General features: G+C 39.4%; 1 protein-coding gene across 6 annotated transcripts in view; it reads right to left on the bottom strand.

Annotated features, from left to right (window-relative positions):
• Positions 1–21,153, bottom strand: part of ULK4 (unc-51 like kinase 4) — a 591,708-nt gene that overhangs the window by 529,111 nt on the left and 41,444 nt on the right. For all 6 annotated transcript variants that reach the window (XM_072793220.1, XM_072793224.1, XM_072793223.1 and 3 more), the window contains one exon: positions 2,798–2,876. In XM_072793220.1, coding sequence (XP_072649321.1) covers positions 2,798–2,876 — 79 coding nt within the window. The remainder of the gene's footprint in view (positions 1–2,797; positions 2,877–21,153) is intronic.

Raw genomic sequence — 21,153 nt, 5'->3', positions numbered from 1 at the left:
TGATTCCAGTACCCTCAGATCATGACCTAAGCTAAAGGCAGATGCTTAACCAACTGAGCCACCTGGTGCCCCGGATTCATTGTTTATATTTGCTTCTTTTTTTTTTTTTTTTTTCATTTTTTATTTACTTATGATAGTCACAGAGAGAGAGAGAGAGGCAGAGACACAGGCAGAGGGAGAAGCAAGCTCCATGCACCGGGAGCCCGATGTGGGATTCGATCCCGGGTCTCCGGGATCGCGCCCTGGGCCAAAGGCAGGCACCAAACCGCTGCACCACTCAGGGATCCCTATATTTGCTTCTTTACGATACCTGAAAATTTGGTTAGAGGCAGCTACTCAAGTAGCTTGCTCAAGCGCAAATTTTTTAAAAAGTTGGTGAAATTAAGACTGATATTAAGAAATTTTTAAAAAGACTGATATTAAGACTGAGTCTCTGATTTTCTGAACAAGTCTTCTTCCTGTCCTGACAAGTAGGCAATAGGATGGCTGTACAGAGAAATTCAAGGTCACATGATCCCTTAAATGTTCTATTACTATTGTTTTCTGTATCCTCAGTTTGTAGTGTTACAAATAAATCATATGCAAGTCTAATTTGCCTTTGTTTATAATCTGAGTTTTGGTTTTTTCTCTTGTAATTACAAATTTCACCAGGATAGGTCTGAATGTGCATTTTTTTCAATGTCTTGCCTGACATTTGATGAAACCTTTCATCTAAAGATTGAGTCTTTCTTTAGCTCAGGGTGAAATTTTCTTCTATTATTTCTTTCATGAATGTTTGCTTTGATCTCTCCTTCTTGAAATCCCATTATGTTTATCTTAGATAAGTGCTGTCCAACAGAAATACAATTCAAGCCACAAAGGTAATTTAAAATTTTCCAGGAGCCACATAGAAAAAAATAAAAAGTGAAATTAATGAAAATATCCAAATATGTCCAAAATATTATCATCTGAAAATGTAGTCTGTAAAAAATTTCCAGGTGAGATGCTTTCCTCCTCTTCTCCCCCAATACGGAGTCTTCAAAATCTGATATGTGTTCTCTACTTGAAGCTCATCTCAATTCAGACTATCTGCTTTTCAAAGGTTTGATAGCCATTTTGGGCTAGTGTGTGCCATATTGCTCAGCAGAACAGATCTTCTGGAACTCTTTTCCAAGCTTTTTTATTTTTTACTTAATAATTTTTAACCTTTCCTTTTCTTCTGAATCCTAAGAGAAAGCATCCAGCTGATCTTTAAATCCACTAACTTAGCTTCCTAAAATATTTACCCTACTCATGATGGTGCCTATTGAACATTTTTTTTTAAGATTTTATTTATTTATTCATGAGAAACAGAGAGAGAGAGAGAGAGAGAGAGAGAGAGGGGGGCAGAGGGAGAAGCAGGCTCCACACAGGGAGCCCGATGCAGGACTCGATCCCTGGACTCCAGGATCATGCCTGGGTCAAAGGAAGTCGCCAAACCGCTGAGCCACCCAGGGATCCCCCCCTATTGAACATTTTAATTCAACAGTCATGCTTTACACCTCCAGGGCCTCACTTCATGGCCCACTGCTCCTGATTATCTAGGAATGCCCTCTAGAACGTCAGGACTTGGTCTTAGAATTTTAACTTCTTCTATCTCCGACAGCCACACTTGTATTGAAAAATCTTGCTCTGAGTCATCGGAAAAAGTCCCCACTTTTGAGCTACTAAAGCCTCTCTGCTTAGTGACACTGCCCTACGTGCTGGGTCTTTTAAAAAAATCTAATCTATGTATCTCCAATAGCCAAATTGGGTACCACCAGGGGTCACAGAGGCCACAATTCACTCTTCTTGGTCCAAAAAACAATAAAAAGGTTAGACTTAGTGACATTTCCTGTAGTGGCTCAGAAATCTCAGTTTGTAGGAAATGGGGATAGAGTTAAAAAACAAAGGAAATCCTTAAATTAACTGTCCATTTCATGTCCACTTAGAGAGACCAGGGCTAACTGAGATGCCATCCCAGGAACCGGTTGAGATACTGAGAGTTACAGAATATTTTCCACCACTACATAAAGTTCTATTGGGCAATACTTGGCTAGATGATTCCTCTTAAAGCCCCAAATACCACATCACAGGTTCTGGCTCTCCAAAAATCCCTTCTTCCCACTTTCTCCTTCCTTCAGTTGTTCTTGCTCTTGCCCCTAAAAGCCTTGGTTCTTTTCGCCTATTTCAACTCCTGACACTCCTCTAGTCCAAGGGATAAAGGACACTCAAAAAGGCAGTACAATGATAGCATTCACTTGATGGAACTTAGATGTACTGATTAACTTGGAAATGCTTCCCAGTATCAGTACTTGAAAAAAAAAAAAAATGCCTGATATTTCTAAGTATCTTTCAAGCATGCATGGCCATTTAATACTGGGATCATTGTCAGAAATAACCGACAATTGGTGAGGATGAAAACACTAAATTCTAGGTGAAAAGGATTTTAATCTGAAGTATGAACTGAGCTTCAACTAGGAAATAAATTAGGTATAATAAAATGTTGCTAGACTACAAGAAAACTCATAATAAAAGACCTACCCAAAAATTCTTGAAATAATACTGAACAGAGCCCACAAGCCTTTTAACTCTGCCATATCACCTTTAATAACAGAATACGTTGTAAATGTGCAGCTATGTTTACACCTAAGGGTCTACTGAGGTTATTTTCTAATTGCCACAATTCCACAAAGAAAACTTAAGTGAAAGTCAATGTACGCTGCACGTTCTAAATTACAAAATCAGGAACAACCATTTTTTTGTCATTTGTAACAGTTCAGTAATAAAAGAGAATTACCTCGGTAACAGGTGTATTTTCCTGGAGCTCAGTTGTATGCAAGGCCAGTAAACCAATCACCCGAGCAACCTTGGCCCGTCTGTAAATGAAGAAAAATAAGCTCTGAAGAGGAAAATTAGGGACCCAAGTAACCAACCCTGGTTAATTACGTTACACAATGTGAGCATTAACAAAAGATAAAAATGAGATGTGCCAGGGTGAGCATTTACTCTCCCACCTATATGGTCCTTCCATACGCGAAGAGACATGAACAGCAATGCCCTCTGCAGGACCCTCTGTTAATGACTAAGGTTGAACAAGTTGTGCTTTAGTATTAAATGCAAAATAAAATTTTGGCAAGGCCTAACCAAAGAGGAGAAGGAAAATGTATTTAACCCTTTTACTTCTAAGTACAGCACTATTTGGCTAAAAGTTATGTCCTACTTATTAATAGACCAGTAATTTTATACATAAAAGGTAAAAAATATCAGAACAGTTAAACATATATTTACATATCTACTTTTATAGAAATTTTTACAATGGTAGATCTTACAAATATTGTTCTAAAAACTACTAGTTTTAGTGAGGAATTTGTTTCATTATCCAACAGAAAATAAGGTTGAAAAATTATTAAATATCATTTTCAGATGGTTTGCATAAGTTTGGTCCTAAGATTTTATTTAATTGGAAATGATTGAATATATGAGTTGATGAGAACCGTATTTTTTTTCCCTTGAGAACTGTATTCTCATTGATGCTTACATATTCTCTGAGCTAATCAGTGTGTACATCAGCCAGAGACCTCTACTTTTCCAGTTATTTACACAGGAGGGAAAATAATTAGAGAAGTATCATAGGGAAGTGTTCATGCTGTCAGAACTCTAACATACAGACATAATTCTTAGGGATTTCAACACTTCTTGAATTAACCATTCAAGTCTCTCAACAAGTTAAAGAAGTCCTAGGCATTTGTATGACTAGCATCTTGCCTCTAAATAAAGATTATACTGTTTATTCACTGTACAGTGTTATGTAAGTGTACAATATAGTGACTCAACACTTCCATACATCACCCAGTGCTTATACAAGTGCCCTCCTTAATCCCTATCACCTATTACACCTATCCTCTCACCCACCTTTCCTCTGGTAACCAGTTTGTTCTTTTAAGAGTCTGTTCCTTGGTTTGTCTCTCTCTCTCTTTTTTTTTTTTTTTTTTTTTCCATTGCTCCTTTTTGGTTTTTTTGCTTATTTGTTTTGTTTCTTAAATTCCACATAAAAGTGAAATCATATGGCTTTTGCCTTTCTCCGGCTGACTTATTGTACTTAATATTATACTCTCCAGCTCCATCCCGATTGTTGCAAATGGCAGGATTCCATTCTTTTTTATGGCTGAATGATCCACTGTTGTGTATATATATCTTCTTTATCCAATCATCTATCAATGAACACTTGGACTGCTTCCATAGTTTGGATATTGTAAATAATGCTACAAAATACATAAAGGTGTATGCATCCCTCTGAACTGTTTTTTGTATTAAATACTCAGTAGTGCAATTACTGAATCATAGGGTAGCTCTATTTTTAATTTTTTGAGGAAGCTCCACACTGTTTTCCACAGTGGCTACACCAGTTTGTATTTCTACCAACAGTGCACCACCACATCCTCACCAATACTTGTTATTTCTTCTGTTTTTATTTTAGCCATTCTGACAGGTGTGAGGGGATAGCTCATTGTAGTTCTGATTTGCATTTCCCCAATGATGATTGATGCTAAGCATCTTTTTAAGGATCATTGGCCATCTGGAGGTCTTCTTTGGAGAAATGTCTGTTCATGTCTTCTGCCCACTTTTTAACTGGATTTGTTTTCTGGATGTTGAATTATATAAAAGTTCTGTATATATTTTGGATACTAACCCTTTTATTGATAGTTCATTTGCAAATATCTTCTCCCATTCAGTAGGCTATCTTTTAGTTTTGTTGATTACTTCCTTCACTGTGCAGAAGCTTTTTATTTTGATGTAGTCTCCAAAGTTTTTTTGGCTTTGATTCCCTTTGCCTCAGGACACCTATCTAAAGAAAATGTTGCTATGGCCGATGTCAGAGACATTACTGCCTGTGCTCTCTTTTAGGATTTTCATGGTTTCAGGTCTCACATTTAAGCACTTGATCCATTTTGAGGTTATTTATGTGTATGGTGTAAGAAGTGGTCCAGTTTTCCCAACAGTGTGTGTTGAAACGACAGGCTTAAAAAGATTATACTTTAAAAGTAACCATTTGAAAAAGATTTGGTAGGACATTGGATCAAAAGTTACAAGAAAAAGCATCTAGTCACTGCTCTGCCACTACCTCATTTTCTGACCACAGCCAAGTTGATTAGGTTTCAATTTTCACACGTGTGCAATTTTGAGGGATAGATGGATTAACTTCTAATTTTTTTTTTTTACAATGAAGAAACAAATGCTTATTATCAAAAACTGACTAATGACAGAATGACTAAAATTAACAAGTCAGGAAACAATAGATGTTGGTAAGGATGCAGATTAAGGGGAACCATCTTACACTGCTGGTGGGTATGTAAACTGGTACAGCCACTATGGAAAACAGTAGGGAGGTTCCTCAAAAAGTTGAGAATAGAGCTACCCTACCACCCAGCAATTGCACTACTAGGTATTTATCCCAAGGATACAGACATAGTGATTCAAAGGGGCACCTGCACCCCAATGTTTATAGAAGCAATATCCACAAGCCAAACTATGGAAAGAGTCCAGATGTCCACTGACAAGAGGAATGAATAAAAAAAAGATGTGGTGTATATATATACAATGGAACATTACTTGGCCATCCAAAAAAAAAAAAAAAAATCTTACCATTTGCAAGGACATGAATGAAACTAGAGGGTATTATGCTAAGTAAAATAAGTCAATCAGAGAAAGACAAATACCATATGATTTCACTCGTATGTGGAATTTAAGAAAGAAAACAGATAAACACAGGGGAAGGGAAGGGAAAACAGAGGGAGGCAAACCATAAGACCATAAGAGACTATAGGAAACAAACTGAGAGTTGATTGGGGTAGAAGGAATGAGGTAACTGGGTGATGGGCATTAAGGAGGGCACTCATAATGAGCACTGGGTATTGTATGTAATTGATAAATCACTAAACTACCTCTAAAAATTTAAAAATTAAATTTAAAATCAATTAATTAAAAATCAATTGTTTAAAAACTGGACTAATGAATTAGAGAATGCAAAGCAAAAACTAACTTATCTTGGCTCAAGGACAAGCCCAAAGTACTTAAGAAACCTTATTTTTTTCAATCTACACAAATAATGCCTACAAATAATGCCTAGAAACATGTACTATAACATGATCATTAATATTTCCCGAATCTCATCAGAAACAATTCTTTTTAGGATAAGAGAAAACACACTATCTTAACATCCTTCTAGTTTTAAATTATAAACTATTTAAAGTAATAAAAACATTTCTCAGTTTATACCAAACACTTCATATAACTATATCTTATATGTGATGCTGTCAAAAATCAGGCTTATCAGTTTTCTTACTAAATTACTAAATTTCACCACTTTGGGTGCCCCTAATATCCCTTTACACTGTATCTCAGAAGTATATTCATATACTTGACATATGACATATTCAGGTATTCATGACAGCACAGAAAATTGCACTGGCCAATAACCTTTGTGCAATGACAGATATGTTCCAAATCTAAATTGTTCATGCTATATAGAATATATCCATCAGTCACATGTGACTATCAAGCACTTAAAATATAGCTGGTCCAAGTGAAGAACTAATTTTTTTGTGGAATTACTTCTAAATTTAAATTTTAATAACCACATGCAGCTAATGGCTACCACATGAGAGTAGATCTAAAATGTTGTAGTTCCTTCTTCATGTGTTTACCTGTTTATAATTTGTGTCCTCCAACTGGCCCAGAAGGTCATGAATATAAGACCTGGTAGTGCTCAACAATGCAAAAACCAAGACAGTACCTTGCATTTAGCAGGCCCTCAATAAATGTTTGTTGAATGAACAGTACATTGACATCAAAAAAAGATAACTAAATGATCAGTAGGAGTAGATAAACATATGATTGCATGAGGTAAACAAATGTGGAACAGGGTTTCCAACATAAACCTCAAACAAAAATTTAAGGCTAACACCGCTAAATGAGAAAAAGATTCCTCGTAAATTAAAAGCAGGATAACCTAATAAAGGGTATTGTTATACATCATATAACAAAGAATTATAAGTAAAACCAAGAGTAGTGGGAAACTTCAACCTACTTCTCTTCCAAGTACAGTAAGAAGGCCAAAATGAAACCCATAATAAAATTAGCAAGGTCAAAATAACAGATGTATATACCAAACTTACTACCATCTACCAACAGTGACCACACTCACTCAGTGAGAGGCAACATTTATTACTCTGAAATTAAATATCCTGGGCCCAGTTTTGTCCCCACCGTAAGAGAGACGGGGGGACAGCTCCTTGGCTAGTTACTCATACTTTGTGTGCCTGGTTACTTTTATGTTAAATAGAACTACAATATGTACCTCCACAAGTTGTTCAAAGAATCAAAAGAGAATTCATGTGAAGCAATTACCATATCATCTGGCATTTAATATGTGTTGTAGGAGTTAGCTATTATTACATCATTTACTACATTAATAACATTTTTTAAAATGATTTTATACTGGACCACAAAAATAAATGCACAGAATCCCTAAATGCAGAAATTATATAGAACACGTTACATTATAAAAGTGAAATAACAAAAATGAAGAAAACAAACATATATAAATTCAGAAGTACTTTTTCAATTTTCATTTGATGCATGAAATATACAAATGTCCATCAGTCACAACCACAATCAACACAAATAATACCAGTTGCAACCTAGGAGCATTCTGCTGCTTTATGGAGAAGACTGGACACTGACATCTACCTTTCTGTTCCCTTAAGGGTCTGCTCAAAGAAAACATAATTTATAATTAAATGATAACTAGAAACAGAAAGAAGCGCTGAAAGTAGACCAAAATGTTTAAGAAAATCCCAGATGATCAGCATAGATGAAATCATATTGACAGAAAATGAACAGAAGAGATCCCTAAGAACCAAAGATAAAGGCAGATTTTCCCAAGGAAGCCCCATAGAGACTCAGTAAACTAAAACAGAAGGTGAGGATGAGCCACTGGATGACCACCAGATTACAGAACTGTACAATGAACAAGTGAGCCAACCAGGTCTTGCTGCCTTCCTATCTCCCTCCCTGGTATGCAAAATAAACCCTGCAGTCCTGGCCTCCAGCATAAAAATGGAAAATTATTCCTACAGTAAGCAATCTTTCCTAAGGCAGGATTCAGATGTGGATGTGGGGACCAGAGACTGTGGTCCTCCACACCAGATACTAGAGTAGAAAAGGGGGGTTAATGGAGGAAACCCAACTCCATCCCAAAGAAAAACCCATCCTGGCAACACTTGAGTAGGCTTCCAGCCTGCCTACCAGGTCTTTAGCCAGCTGAGCTCCCAACATATAAGTCAACTAGCTAACAGACATCACCATTCACATGCCAGCCCTTTCCCTTAAAGAAGTTGGAGAAACAGACTTAGAGAAGCAGGAAATCTGTATTGCCAACTGATCAATTCAACCATTTATTCATAATATAAATTAAGTACCTAAGACCACCAAGAATTTGAGGAACCAACAGCCCTAAAAAGCAAGACCATGATGAAAAAGAAGTGACTCACAGGCTAAGGAGATAAGAATAGAACTCGTATAATCCTAATGTTTAATCCTAAATTTTAGTCATAACATTTATAACCCTAAATTCTGTTCCAAAATAGGATTTTTATAATCCTACATTTTATCCTCAAATTCAAAAGTACATTATAGACCAAATTCAGGCAGCTAAAGAATCAGAACATAAAAAGTTGATTAATATGATTGTTGAAATAAAACAGAGATACTCAAGAATAAAATAAGCAGGGATAGATATCAAACTTGAAAGCTCAAAGATAAAATTAAGGGAGATCACTGAAAGTCTGGAAGCTCTTCAAAAGACTGAACAAAGAATTACTACATGACCCAACAATTCCACTAGGTTTATATCCAAATGAAATGAAAATATATCTTCACATAAAACCTTACACACAAATGTTCACAGCAGCATCATTCATAATAGCCAAATTTGGAAACAACTCAAGTGTTCAACAAGAATGGATAAACAAAAATGTGGTACTATCTGTACAATGGAATACTATCCAGTCATAAAAAGAATGAAGTACTGATACATGCTACAACATAAACCCTGAAAACATTATGCTAAGTGGAAGAGACCAGATGCGCATGCATGCACACCCAAACACACACAAATCACATTTTGTATATTTCACTTATATGAGATATTCAAAATAGGTAAATCTATAGACAAAGTAGATTAGTGGTTTGCAGAGACAGAGGTGACGGGGCAATATATATGAGGTTTCATTGGGTGGTAAAAAATGTTCTGAAATTATATAGTAGTGATGGTCACATAACTTTGTGAATATGCTAAAACCATTAAATTTTTCAAAAGAATTCCATCACATCTACAGACTTAAATCACAGAATCTTATCAATAGATGAAGAAAAAGCATTTTACAAAATTTAGACCCATGTACAAAAAAGACTCTCAGTAAACCAGAAATATTCAACTTGATAAAGACTATCTAGAAAACACCTACAGCCAACATCCTACTTAATAATTAGAAACTCAGGAGCACCTGAGTGGCTCAGTTGATTAAAGTGTCTGCCTTTGATAAAGAAGATGTGGTATATGTATACAATGGAATGTTACTCAACCATTAGATATGACAAATACCCATCATTCGCTTCTATGTGGACGGACCTGGAGGTCCTGGAGCAAATTTCACATGCTGAGTGAAATAAGTCAATCAGAGAAGGACAAACATTATATGGTCTCATTCATTTGGGGAATATAAAAAATGGTGAAAAGGAATAAAGGGGAAAGGAGAGAAAATGAGTGGGAAATATCAGAGAGGGTGACAGAACATGAGAGACTCCTAACTCTGGGAAATGAAGAAGGGGTGGTGGAAAGGGAGGTGGGTGGGGCGTTGGGGGGACGGTGACGGCCACTGAGGGGAGCACTTGATGGGATGAGCACTGGGTGTTATGCTATGTGTTGGCAAATTGAACTCCAATAAAAAGAAATTTTAAAAAAAAAGTGTCTGCCTTTGGCTTTGGTCATGATCCCAGGGTCCTGGGATTAAGGCCCATGTCAGGCTTCCTGCTCAGTTGGGAGTCTGCCTCTCCCTCTCCCCCTCCCTCTGCCTATGCTCTCTTTCTCAAAATCTTTTTTAATTTTTTAATTGAGAAACTCAATTTCCCACTAAGATTAGGTACAAGGCTGTTGCCTCTCACCACCACTCTTCAGTATCATACTAAACCTCTAGTTATTGCAGTAAGACAAGAAAACAAGAGGTAGACAGATTAAAAAAAAAAAAAAAAAGAAAGAAAGCTGTCTTTGTTCACATAGTACATGACTATAGAAAATCCTAAAGAATTGACTCCCTGACGCCCCCCCCCCCCCAAAAAAAAAAAAATCCTCCAGGAATCAGTGATTATGGCAAGGTGCAGCATACAAACATATAAAAGTCAACCACTTCCCTTTATACCAGCAATTAACAAATGGAATTTAAATACAACACTATTAACATTAACACTCAAAAATGAAATACTTAGGAATATATCTAACAAAATATGTAAAGGACCTATATGAGATACTATAAAACTATGATTAATGAAATTAAAAAACTAAGGAAATAGAGAGGTATTACATGTTCATGGATAAGGTGACTCTATTATCCAGATGTCAGTTCTTCCCAACATGATCTTGAGATTCAATGGAATTCCAAATAAAAATCCCAGCAACTTATTTCATGGATATTGACACCCTGATTCTAAGGTTTATATGGAGAGGCGAAAGATCCAGAATAGCCAACACAATACTGAAGGAGAAGAACAGAGTTGGAGGACTGATGCTACCTGACTTCAAGACTCACTCTAAAGTTATAGTAATCAAGACTGTGCTATTAACAAAAGAATAAATAGAAAGGTGAATGAAACCAAACAGAGAAAGATTTGCATAAAAATACTCAAAGGATCTTTGACAAAAAAAGCAAAGGCAATACAAAGATGGTCTTTTCAACAAATGGTGCTAGCATCAATACACAACCACATAAAAAAAAAAACTCTAGAAACAGTTCTTACTCATTTGACAAAAATTCCAAACAGATCAAAGACTGAAGAGTAAGATGTCAAGGTTTAAAACTGGTAGAAGGTAACATAGGGAAAAAAAAAAAAAAAAAACCCCACATAACCTTGGGTGTGGCACTGACTTTTTAGATACAACCACCAAAGGCACATCCATGAAAGAAATAATTAATAAGCTATTCTTTGAAATAAAAGTTATTCTGTGAAAGATAATGTCAAGAGAATGAGAAGACAAGCCACAGACTGAAGAAAATATTTGCAAAAGGCATACCAGATATAACTGTTTTTCAAAACGCACAAAGACCTCTTAAAACTCAACAGTAAGAAAATAATCCAATGAAAAAAGAAGCCAAAGATCTTAACAGATACCTCAGCAAAAAAAGATAAACAGATGGCAAATAAACATATAAGAAAACACTCCACATCATATGTCATCAGGGAAATGCAAATTAAAACAATATACTACCATACTCAAATAAGAATGGCCAAAATCCAAAACACTGACAACACCAAATGTTAGGAAGGCTATGAAGCAACAGGAACTCTCATTCATCATTGATGTGAATACAAAATAGCACAGCCACTTTGGAAGACAATTTGGAAGTTTCTTATAAAACTAAACATATTCTTTCCACACGATCCAGCAATCACGCTCCTTGGTACTTACCCAAAGGAGGTGAAAACATATGTCCACATGGTATTTATTTCTTTTCTTTTTAATTAAAGATCTCTCGGAGGTTCTGCTTCTGTAGTTGTTGCCTCCTCCGGGCTTTTTTGTTTTTTTTTTTATTCATAAATGTTAAACTTGGAAGCAACCAGGGTGTCTTTCAGTATGTGAAAACTGTGATACGTGCAGACAATCAGATATGTGGCACTAAAAAGAAACGAGCTGTCAAGCTATGAAAAGAGAGAGAGAGGAACCTTAAACACATATTACTAAGTAAAAGAAGCCAATCTGAGGAGGCTACATATCACAGGATTCCAATATTGTAGGGTTCCAAGTAAGGCATTCTGGAAAAGGTGAAACTATGGAGAAAGTAAAAAGTTCAGTGATTGTCAGAGGGATGACAAGACAGAGCACAGATCTTTAGAGGACTGAAAATACTCTATATGATACCATAAAGGTTATATATGTCATTATAGATTTGTCTAAATCCATGGAATGTATAAAACCAGGAGTGAATTGTAGTGTGCACTATGAACTTTGGGTGATTATAATGTGCCAGTGCAGGTTTATCAGTCGTAATAAATATACTGCTCTGGCAGGGGATGGCAATAATGGGGGAGGCTAGCCTGTGTGGGAGCGGGAAGTAGAGGAGAAATCTCTGTACCTTCCTCTGAATTTTGCTGTGAACTTAAAACGGCTTCAAAAAATAAACTATTAATACAAACCAAAAGAAAAGGTGAATTTTATGATAGGTGAGTTATATCTCAATAAAAGAGAGAAAGCAAAAGAAAATGAAGTCAAGAGACAGGAAAGGCACCTCGATGGTGCATTCGGTTAAGCATCTGACTCTTGGTTTCTGCTCAGGTCATGATCTCAGGGTCACGAGATTGAGCCTCCGTCAGGCTCCATGCTCAGCGCATAGTCTACTTGAGATTCTCTCTGCTTCTCTCTCTGCCCCTACTGCTCACTTGCTCTCTAACTAATAAATGTTTAGAAAAGAGAGAAATAGGAAATCCCATGCCCATTCTATAGGACTTTCAGAAAAAGGATGAAACACTGAGGAAGAGATCCTCAGGAAATAAGGAAGCTAAAGAAAGCCTGTAGCACTTCACAGACTTAATTTTCCAAAGCAAATTAGTAAAAAAAAAAAAAAAAAAAAAAATACCTACGCACGTTACAGTAAAATTTCACAGGCTGAGGATAAAAAGAAAAATCCAGACACTGAAAAGCAAAACTCAAACCAGTCACATATAAAGAAGAAAAAAAGGGCAGCCTGGGTGGCTCAGCGGTTTAGCCCCAGCCTTCGGCCCAGGGCATGATCCTGGAGTCCCAGGATCGAGTCCCGTGTAGGGCTTCCTGCAGGGAGCCTGCTTCTCCCTCTGCCTGTGTCTCTGCCTCTCTCTCTCTCTCTCTGTGTCACATGAATAAATAAATAAAATCTTTAAAATGAAGAAGAAAAAGACAGTTGGCTCCAAGTCTTCCAGAGCTGTGCTGACACGACGAAAGTATGCAAACTCCGAAGCATGGCACAGGGTGAGCCAGCCTGAGGACCCTAGAAGGTCTCACTCGGCCTCCTAAGCCTGAGCCCTAAAGCCTGAGAGAAAGCCTGGAGGAGGCAACAACTACAGAAGCAGAGCCTCCAAGAGATCTTTAATTAAAAAAAGAAAAAGGAAAACTACTGAAAAAAAACGAAGTCAAATCAACCAAGAGGTGAAATAAAGAATTTACAAGTGGAGACACTGTATTTAAAAAATTGATGAACACTTTACCTTACTCAAGTGTCAAACTTATACCAAAAATTAGCAAAGTCCCTCCTAAAATTTATATGAATCCCAAGGGACCCCCAAATAGGCAAAATAATCTTGAGGAAGAGAAACAAGTTGGAGGTCTCATACTTTCTGATTGTAAAACTCAACTACTACAAAGCTGTGGTAATCAAGACATTGTGGTACTGGCATCAAAACTGATATTTAAACTAATGGAATAGAACAGATAGCCCCAAAATTAACCCTCACATATCTGATCATAAGATTATCAACAAGGTTGCCAATACCATTCAATGGGGAAAGAACAGCCTTTTCAACAAACAGTGCTAGGAAAACTGCATATATGCACAAGCAAAAGAATGGAGTTAGACCCTAACCTAACACTACATGCAAAAATTAACTCAAAATGGATCAAAAGCCTAAATATAAAACTGTAAAACTCTTAGAAGAGATGAAAAGCTTTAAGATATTGAATTTTGCAATGATTTCTTGCATAGAACATTAAAAGCACAGACCAAGGAAAAAAAAAAAGGAAAATCTGAGTTTCAAAGGATACTATCAAGAGTGAAAAGGCAACCCACAGAATGGGAGAAAATATTTGTAAATCATACAATCTGATAAGAGTTATTTTTATTTATATATATATATATATATATATATATATATATATATATATATATATATATATATATATATATATATCTCCTGGATATTAACCTTTTCCAAATCAACAACATAAAATAACCCAATTAGAAAATAGAAAATAGGCAAAGGACATGAATGGACATTTCTCCAAAGGTAAACAAATAGCCAATAAGTACATAAAAAGATGCTCAACATTACTAGTTATTGGTGAAATGACTAGTAAATCAAAATCACAATGATACACAGTTTCACACCCATGAGAAGAGCTACTATTTAAAAAAATGATAAAGAGGATGTGGAGACATTGGAACCTTTATGCTCTGCTAGAGGGAAAGTAAAATAGTCCAGCCTCTGTGGAAAACAATATGATGTCTCCTCAGTAAATGAAAAGGTAGAATTACTAAACATTCAACAATTCCACTCCTAGAATATACCCAAAATAACTGATAGCAGGGACTTGGAACAGATATTTGTACACCGGGGGGAGGGGCAAGACGGCGGAAGAGTAGGGTCCCCAAATCACCTGTCTCCACCAAATTACCTAGACAACCTTCAAATTATCCTGAAAATCTATGAATTCGGCCTGAGATTTAAAGAGAGACCAGCTGGAATGCTACAGTGAGAAGAGTTCGCGCTTCTATCAAGGTAGGAAGACGGGAAAAAAGAAATAAAGAAACAAAAGGCCTCCAAGGGGGAGGGGCCCCGCGAGGAGCCGGGCTGAGGCCGGGGCGAGTGTCCCCAGGACAGGAGAGCCCCGTCCCGGAGGAGCAGGAGCTGCACCGACCTTCCCGGCGGAAAGGGGCTCGCGGGGAGGTGGAGCAGGACCCAGGAGGGCGGGGATGCCCTCGGGCTCCCGGGGACACTAACAGACACCTGCGCCCCGGGAGAGTGCGCCGAGCTCCCTAAGGGCTGCAGCGCGCACGGCGGGACCCGGAGCAGCTCGGGGGGCTCGGGGGAGGCTCCGCAGAGGGGGCTGCGGGGCGGGAGAAGCTCGGGGGGGCTCGGGGCAGGCTCCGCGGAGGGGGCTGCGGGGCGGGAGCAGCTCAGGGGGCTCGGGGGCGGCTCCGCGGAGGGGGCTGCGGGGCGGGAGCAGCTCGGGGGGGGCTCGGGGGAGGCTCCGCAGAGGGGGCTGCGGGGCGGGAGAAGCTCGGGGGGGCTCGGGGGAGGCTCCGCGGAGGGGGCTGCGGGCGGGGGGGGCTCGGGGGCGGCTCCGCGGAGGGGGCTGCGGGGCGGGAGCAGCTCGGGGGGCTCGGGGCGGCTCCCCGGAGGGGGCTGCGGGGCGGGAGCAGCTCGGGGGGCTCGGGGGCGGCTCCGCGGAGGGGGCTGCGGGGCGGGAGAAGCTCGGGGGGGCTCGGGGGAGGCTCCGCGGAGGGGGCTGCGGGGCGGGAGCAGCTCGGGGGGGGCTCGGGGGAGGCTCCGCAGAGGGGGCTGCGGGGCGGGAGCAGCTGGGGGGGGCTCGGGGGAGGCTCCGCAGAGGGGGCTGCGGGGCGGGAGCAGCTCAGGGGGGCTCGGGGGCGGCTCCGCGGAGGGGGCTGCGGGGCGGGAGCGCCAATCCAACAGTGTAGGCACCGGGACACAGCCCAGGATCCGGCCTCCCCCGTGACAGGCAGAGGCCGGGAGGGCCCAGGACAGCAAAGACTCTTCTGCCCAAAGCTGAGCAGATCAGCGGCCCCGCCCCAGAGCCTCCAGGCCCTGCAGACCGAGAGCTCTCGAGCTACTGCGGGAGCTGACTCCAGGGCACCAGAGCTGGCCCCGCCACTGCGGTTGTTCCTCCTGGGGCCTCACGGGGTAAACAACCCCCCTGAGTCCTGCACCAGGCAGGGGCACAGCAGCTCCCCCAAGTGCTAACACCTGAAAATCAGCACAACAGGCCCCTCCCCCAGAAGACCAGCTAGACGGACGAGTTCCAGGGAAGTCAAGGGACTTCTAGTATACAGAATCAGAGGATACTCCCGTGGTTTTTGTTTTGTTTTGTTTTTTGTTTTGTTTTGTTTCGTTTTGCTTTGCTTTTTGATTTGTTTCCTTCCCCACGTTTTTTTTTTCTTTCTTTTACTTTTTCTCTTTTTTCTTTCTTTCTTCCTTTTTTCTTTTTTCTCTTTCTCTTTTCTTTCCTTCTTTTTCTCCTTTTCCCAATACAACTCGCTTTTGGCCACTCTACACTAAGCAAAATGACTAGAAGGAAAACCTCACCTCAAAAGAAAGAATCAGAAACAGTCCTCTCTCCCACAGAGTTACAAAATCTGGATTACAATTCAATGTCGGAAAGCCAATTCAGAAGCACTATTATAAAGCTACTGGTGGCTCTAGAAAAAAGCATAAAGGACTCAAGAGACTTCATGACTGCAGAATTTAGAGCTAATCAGGCAGAAATTAAAAATCAATTGAATGAGATGCAATCCAAACTAGAAGTCCTAACGACGAGGGTTAACAAGGTGGAAGAACGACTGAGTGACATAGAAGACAAGTTGATGGCAAAGAGGCAAACTGAGGGAAAAAGACACAAACAATTAAAAGACCATGAAGATAGATTAAGGGAAATAAACGACAGCCCGAGGAAGAAAAACCTACGTTTAATTGGGGTTCCCGAGGGCACCGAAAGGGACAGAGGGCCAGAATATGTATTTGAACAAATCATAGCTGAAAACTTTCCTAATCTGGGAAGGGAAACAGGCATTCAGATCCAGGACATAGAGAGATCCCCCCCTAAAATCAATAAAAACCATTCAACACCTCAACATTTAATAGTGAAGCTTGCAAATTCCAAAGATAAAGAGAAGATCCTTAAATCAGCAAGAGACAAGAAATCCCTGACTTTTATGGGGAGGAGTATTAGGATAACAGCAGACCTCTCCACAGAGACCTAGCAGGCCAGAAAGTCTGGCAGGATATATTCAGGGTCCTAAATGAGAAGAACATGCAACCAAGAATACTTTATCCAGCAAGGCTCTCATTCAAAATGGAAGGAGAGATAAAGAGTTTCCAAGACAGGCAGGAACTGAAAGGATATGTGACCTCCAAACCACCTCTGCAAGAAATTTTAAGGGGGACTCTTAAAATTCCCCTTTAAGAAGTTCAGTGGAAGAATCCACAAAAACAAGGACTGAATAGATATCATGATGACACTAAACTCATATCTCTCAATAGTAACTCTGAACGTGAACGGGCTTAATGACCCCATCAAAAGGCTCAGGGTTTCAGACTGGATAAAAAAGCAGGACCCATCTATTTGCTGTCTACAAGAGACTCATTTTAGACAGAAGGACACCTACAGCCTGAAAATAAAAGGTTGGAGAACCATTTACCATTCGAATGGTCCTCAAAAGAAAGCAGGGGTAGCCATCCTTATATCAGATAAACTAAAATTTACCCCGAAGACTGTAGTGAGAGATGAAGAGGGACACTATATCATACTTAAAGGATCTATCCAACAAGAGGACTTAACAATCTTCAATATATATGCCCCGAATGTGGGAGCTTCCAAATATATAAATCAATTAATAACCAAAGTGAAGAAATACTTAGATAATAATACACTTATACTTGGTGACTTCAATCTAGCTCTTTCTATACTCGATAGGTCTTCTAAGCACAACATCTCCAAAGAAACGAGAGCTTTAAATGATACACTGGACCAGATGGATTTCACAAATATCTACAGAACTTTACATCCAAACTCAACTGAATACACATTCTTCTCAAGCGCACATGGAACTTTCTCCAGAATAGACCACATACTGGGTCACAAATCGGGTCTGAACCGATACCAAAAGATTGGGATCGTCCCCTGCATATTCTCAGACCATAATGCCTTGAAATTAGAACTAAATCACAACAAGAAGTTTGGAAGGACCTCAAACACGTGGAGGTGAAGGACCATCCTGCTAAAAGATGAAAGGGTCAACCAGGAAATTAAGGAAGAATTAAAAAGATTCATGGAAACTAATGAGAATAAAGATACAACCGTTCAAAATCTTTGGGATGCAGCAAAAGCAGTCCTGAGGGAGAAAATACATCGCAACAAGCATCAATTCAAAAACTGGAAAGAACTGAAATACAAAAGCTAACCTGACACCTAAAGGAGCTAGAGAAAAAACGGCAAATAGATCCTACACCCAGCAGAAGAAGAGAGTTAATAAAGATTCGAGCAGAACTCAACGAAATCGAGACCAGAAGAACTGTGGAACAGATTAATAAAACCAAGAGTTGGTTCTTTGAAAGAATTAATAAGATAGATAAACCATTAGCCAGCCTTATGAAAAAGAAGGGAGAGAAGACTCAAATTAATAAAATCATGAATGAGAAAGGAGAGATCACTACCAACACCAAGGAAATACAAACGATTTTAAAAACATATTATGAACAGCTATACGCCAATAAATTAGGCAATCTAGAAGAAATGGACGCATTCCTGCAAAGCCACAAACTACCAAAACTGGAACAGGAAGAAATAGGAAACCTGAACAGGCCAATAACCAGGGAGGAAATTGAAGCAGTCATCAAAAACCTCCCAAGACACAAGAGTCCAGGGCCAGATGGCTTCCCAGGGGAATTCTATCAAACGTTTAAAGAAGAAATCATACCTATTCTCCTAAAGCTGTTTGGAAAGATAGAAAGAGATGGAGTACTTCCAAATTCGTTCTAGGAGGCCAGCATCACCTTAATTCCAAAACCAGACAAAGACCCCACCAAAAAGGAGAATTACAGACCAATATCCCTGATAAACATGGATGCAAAAATTCTCAACAAGATACTGGCCAATAGGATCCAACAGTACATTAAGAAAATTATTCACCATGACCAAGTAGGATTTATCCCCAGGACACAAGGCTGGTTCAACACTCGTAAAACAATCAATGTGATTCATCATATCAGCAAGAGAAAAACCAAGAACCATATGATCCTCTCATTAGATGCAGAGAAAGCATTTGACAAAATACAGCATCCATTCCTGATCAAAACTCTTCAGAGTGTAGGGTTAGAGGGAACATTCCTCGACATCTTAAAAGCCATCTATGAAAAGCCCACAGCAAATATCATTCTCAATGGGGAAGCACTGGGAGCCTTTCCCCTAAGATCAGGAACAAGACAGGGATGTCCACTCTCACCACTGCTATTCAACATAGTACTGGAAGTCCTAGCCTCAGCAATCAGACAACAAAAAGACATTAAAGGCATTCAAATTGGCAAAGAAGAAGTCAAACTCTCCCTCTTCGCCGATGACATGATACTCTACATAGAAAACCCAAAAGCCTCCATCCCAAGATTGCTAGAACTCATACAGCAACTCGGTAGCGTGGCAGGATACAAAATCAATGCCCAGAAGTCAGTGGCATTTCTATACACTAACAATGAGACTGAAGAAAGAGAAATTAAGGAATCAATCCCATTTACAATTGCACCCAAAAGCATAAGATACCTAGGAATAAACCTAACCAAAGAGGTAAAGGATCTATACCCTAAAAACTATAGAACACTTCTGAAAGAAATTGAGGAAGACACAAAGAGATGGAAAAATATTCCATGCTCATGGATTGGCAGAATTAATATTGTGAAAATGTCAATGTTACCCAGGACAATTTACACGTTTAATGCAATCCCTATCAAAATACCATGGACTTTCTTCAGAAAGTTAGAACAAATTATTTTAAGATTTGTGTGGAATCAGAAAAGACCCCGAATAGCCAGTGGAATTTTAAAAAAGAAAACCATATCTGGGGGCATCACAATGCCAGATTTCAGGTTGTACTACAAGGCTGTGGTCATCAAGACAGTGTGGTACTGGCACAAAAACAGACACATAGATCAGTGGAACAGAATAGAGAACCCAGAAGTGGACCCTGAACTTTATGGGCAACTAATATTCGATAAAGGAGGAAAGACTATCCACTGGAAGAAAGACAGCCTCTTCAATAAATGGTGCTGGGAAAATTGGACATCCACGTGCAGAAGAATGAAACTAGACCACTCTCTTTCACCATACACGAAGATAAACTCAAAATGGATGAAAGATCTAAATGTGAGACAAGATTCCATCAAAATCCTAGAGGAGAACACAGGCAACACCCTTTTTGAACTCGGCCACAGTAACTTCTTGCAAGATACATCCACGAAGGCAAAAGAAACAAAAGCAAAAATGAACTATTGGGACTTCATCAAGATAAGAAGCTTTTGCACAGCAAAGGATACAGTCAACAAAACTCAAAGACAACCTACAGAATGGGAGAAGATATTTGCAAATGACCTATCAGATAAAGGGCTAGTTTCCAAGATCTATAAAGAGCTTCTTAAACTCAACACCAAAGAAACAAACAATCCAATCATGAAATGGGCAAAAGACATGAAGAGAAATCTCACAGAGGAAGACATAGACATGGCCAACATGCACATGAGAAAATGCTCTGCATCACTTGCCATCAGGGAAATACAAATCAAAACCACAATGAGATACCACCTGACACCAGTGAGAATGGTGAAAGTTAACAAGGCAGGAAACCACAAATGTTGGAGAGGATGCAGAGAAATGGGAACCCTCTTACACTGTTGGTGGGAATGTGAACTGGTGCAGCCACTCTGGAAAACTGTGTGGAGGTTCCTCAAAGAGTTAAAAATAGACCTGCCCTACGACCCAAAGATACAGATGCAATGAAACGCCGGGACACCTGCACCCCAATGTTTATAGCAGCAATGGCCACAATAGCCAAACTGTGGAAGGAGCCTCGGTGTCCATCAAAAGATGAGTGGATAAAGAAGATGTGGTCTATGTATACAATGGAATATTCCTCAGCCATTAGAAATGACAAATACCCACCATTTGCTTTGACATGGATGGAACTGGAGTGTATTATGCTTTGTGAAGTAAGCCAGTCAGAGAAGGACAAACATTGTATGTTCTCATTCATGTGGGGAATATAAATAATAGTGAAAGGGAATATAAGGGAAGGGAGAAGAAATGTGTGGGAAATATCAGAAAGGGAGACAGAACGTAAAGACTGCTAACTC

Source organism: Canis lupus, chromosome 22 (assembly GCF_048164855.1).
Source record: "Canis lupus baileyi chromosome 22, mCanLup2.hap1, whole genome shotgun sequence".
NCBI classification, from domain to species: domain Eukaryota; kingdom Metazoa; phylum Chordata; class Mammalia; order Carnivora; family Canidae; genus Canis; species Canis lupus.
This window is presented reverse-complemented; position numbering and strand designations above follow the sequence as displayed.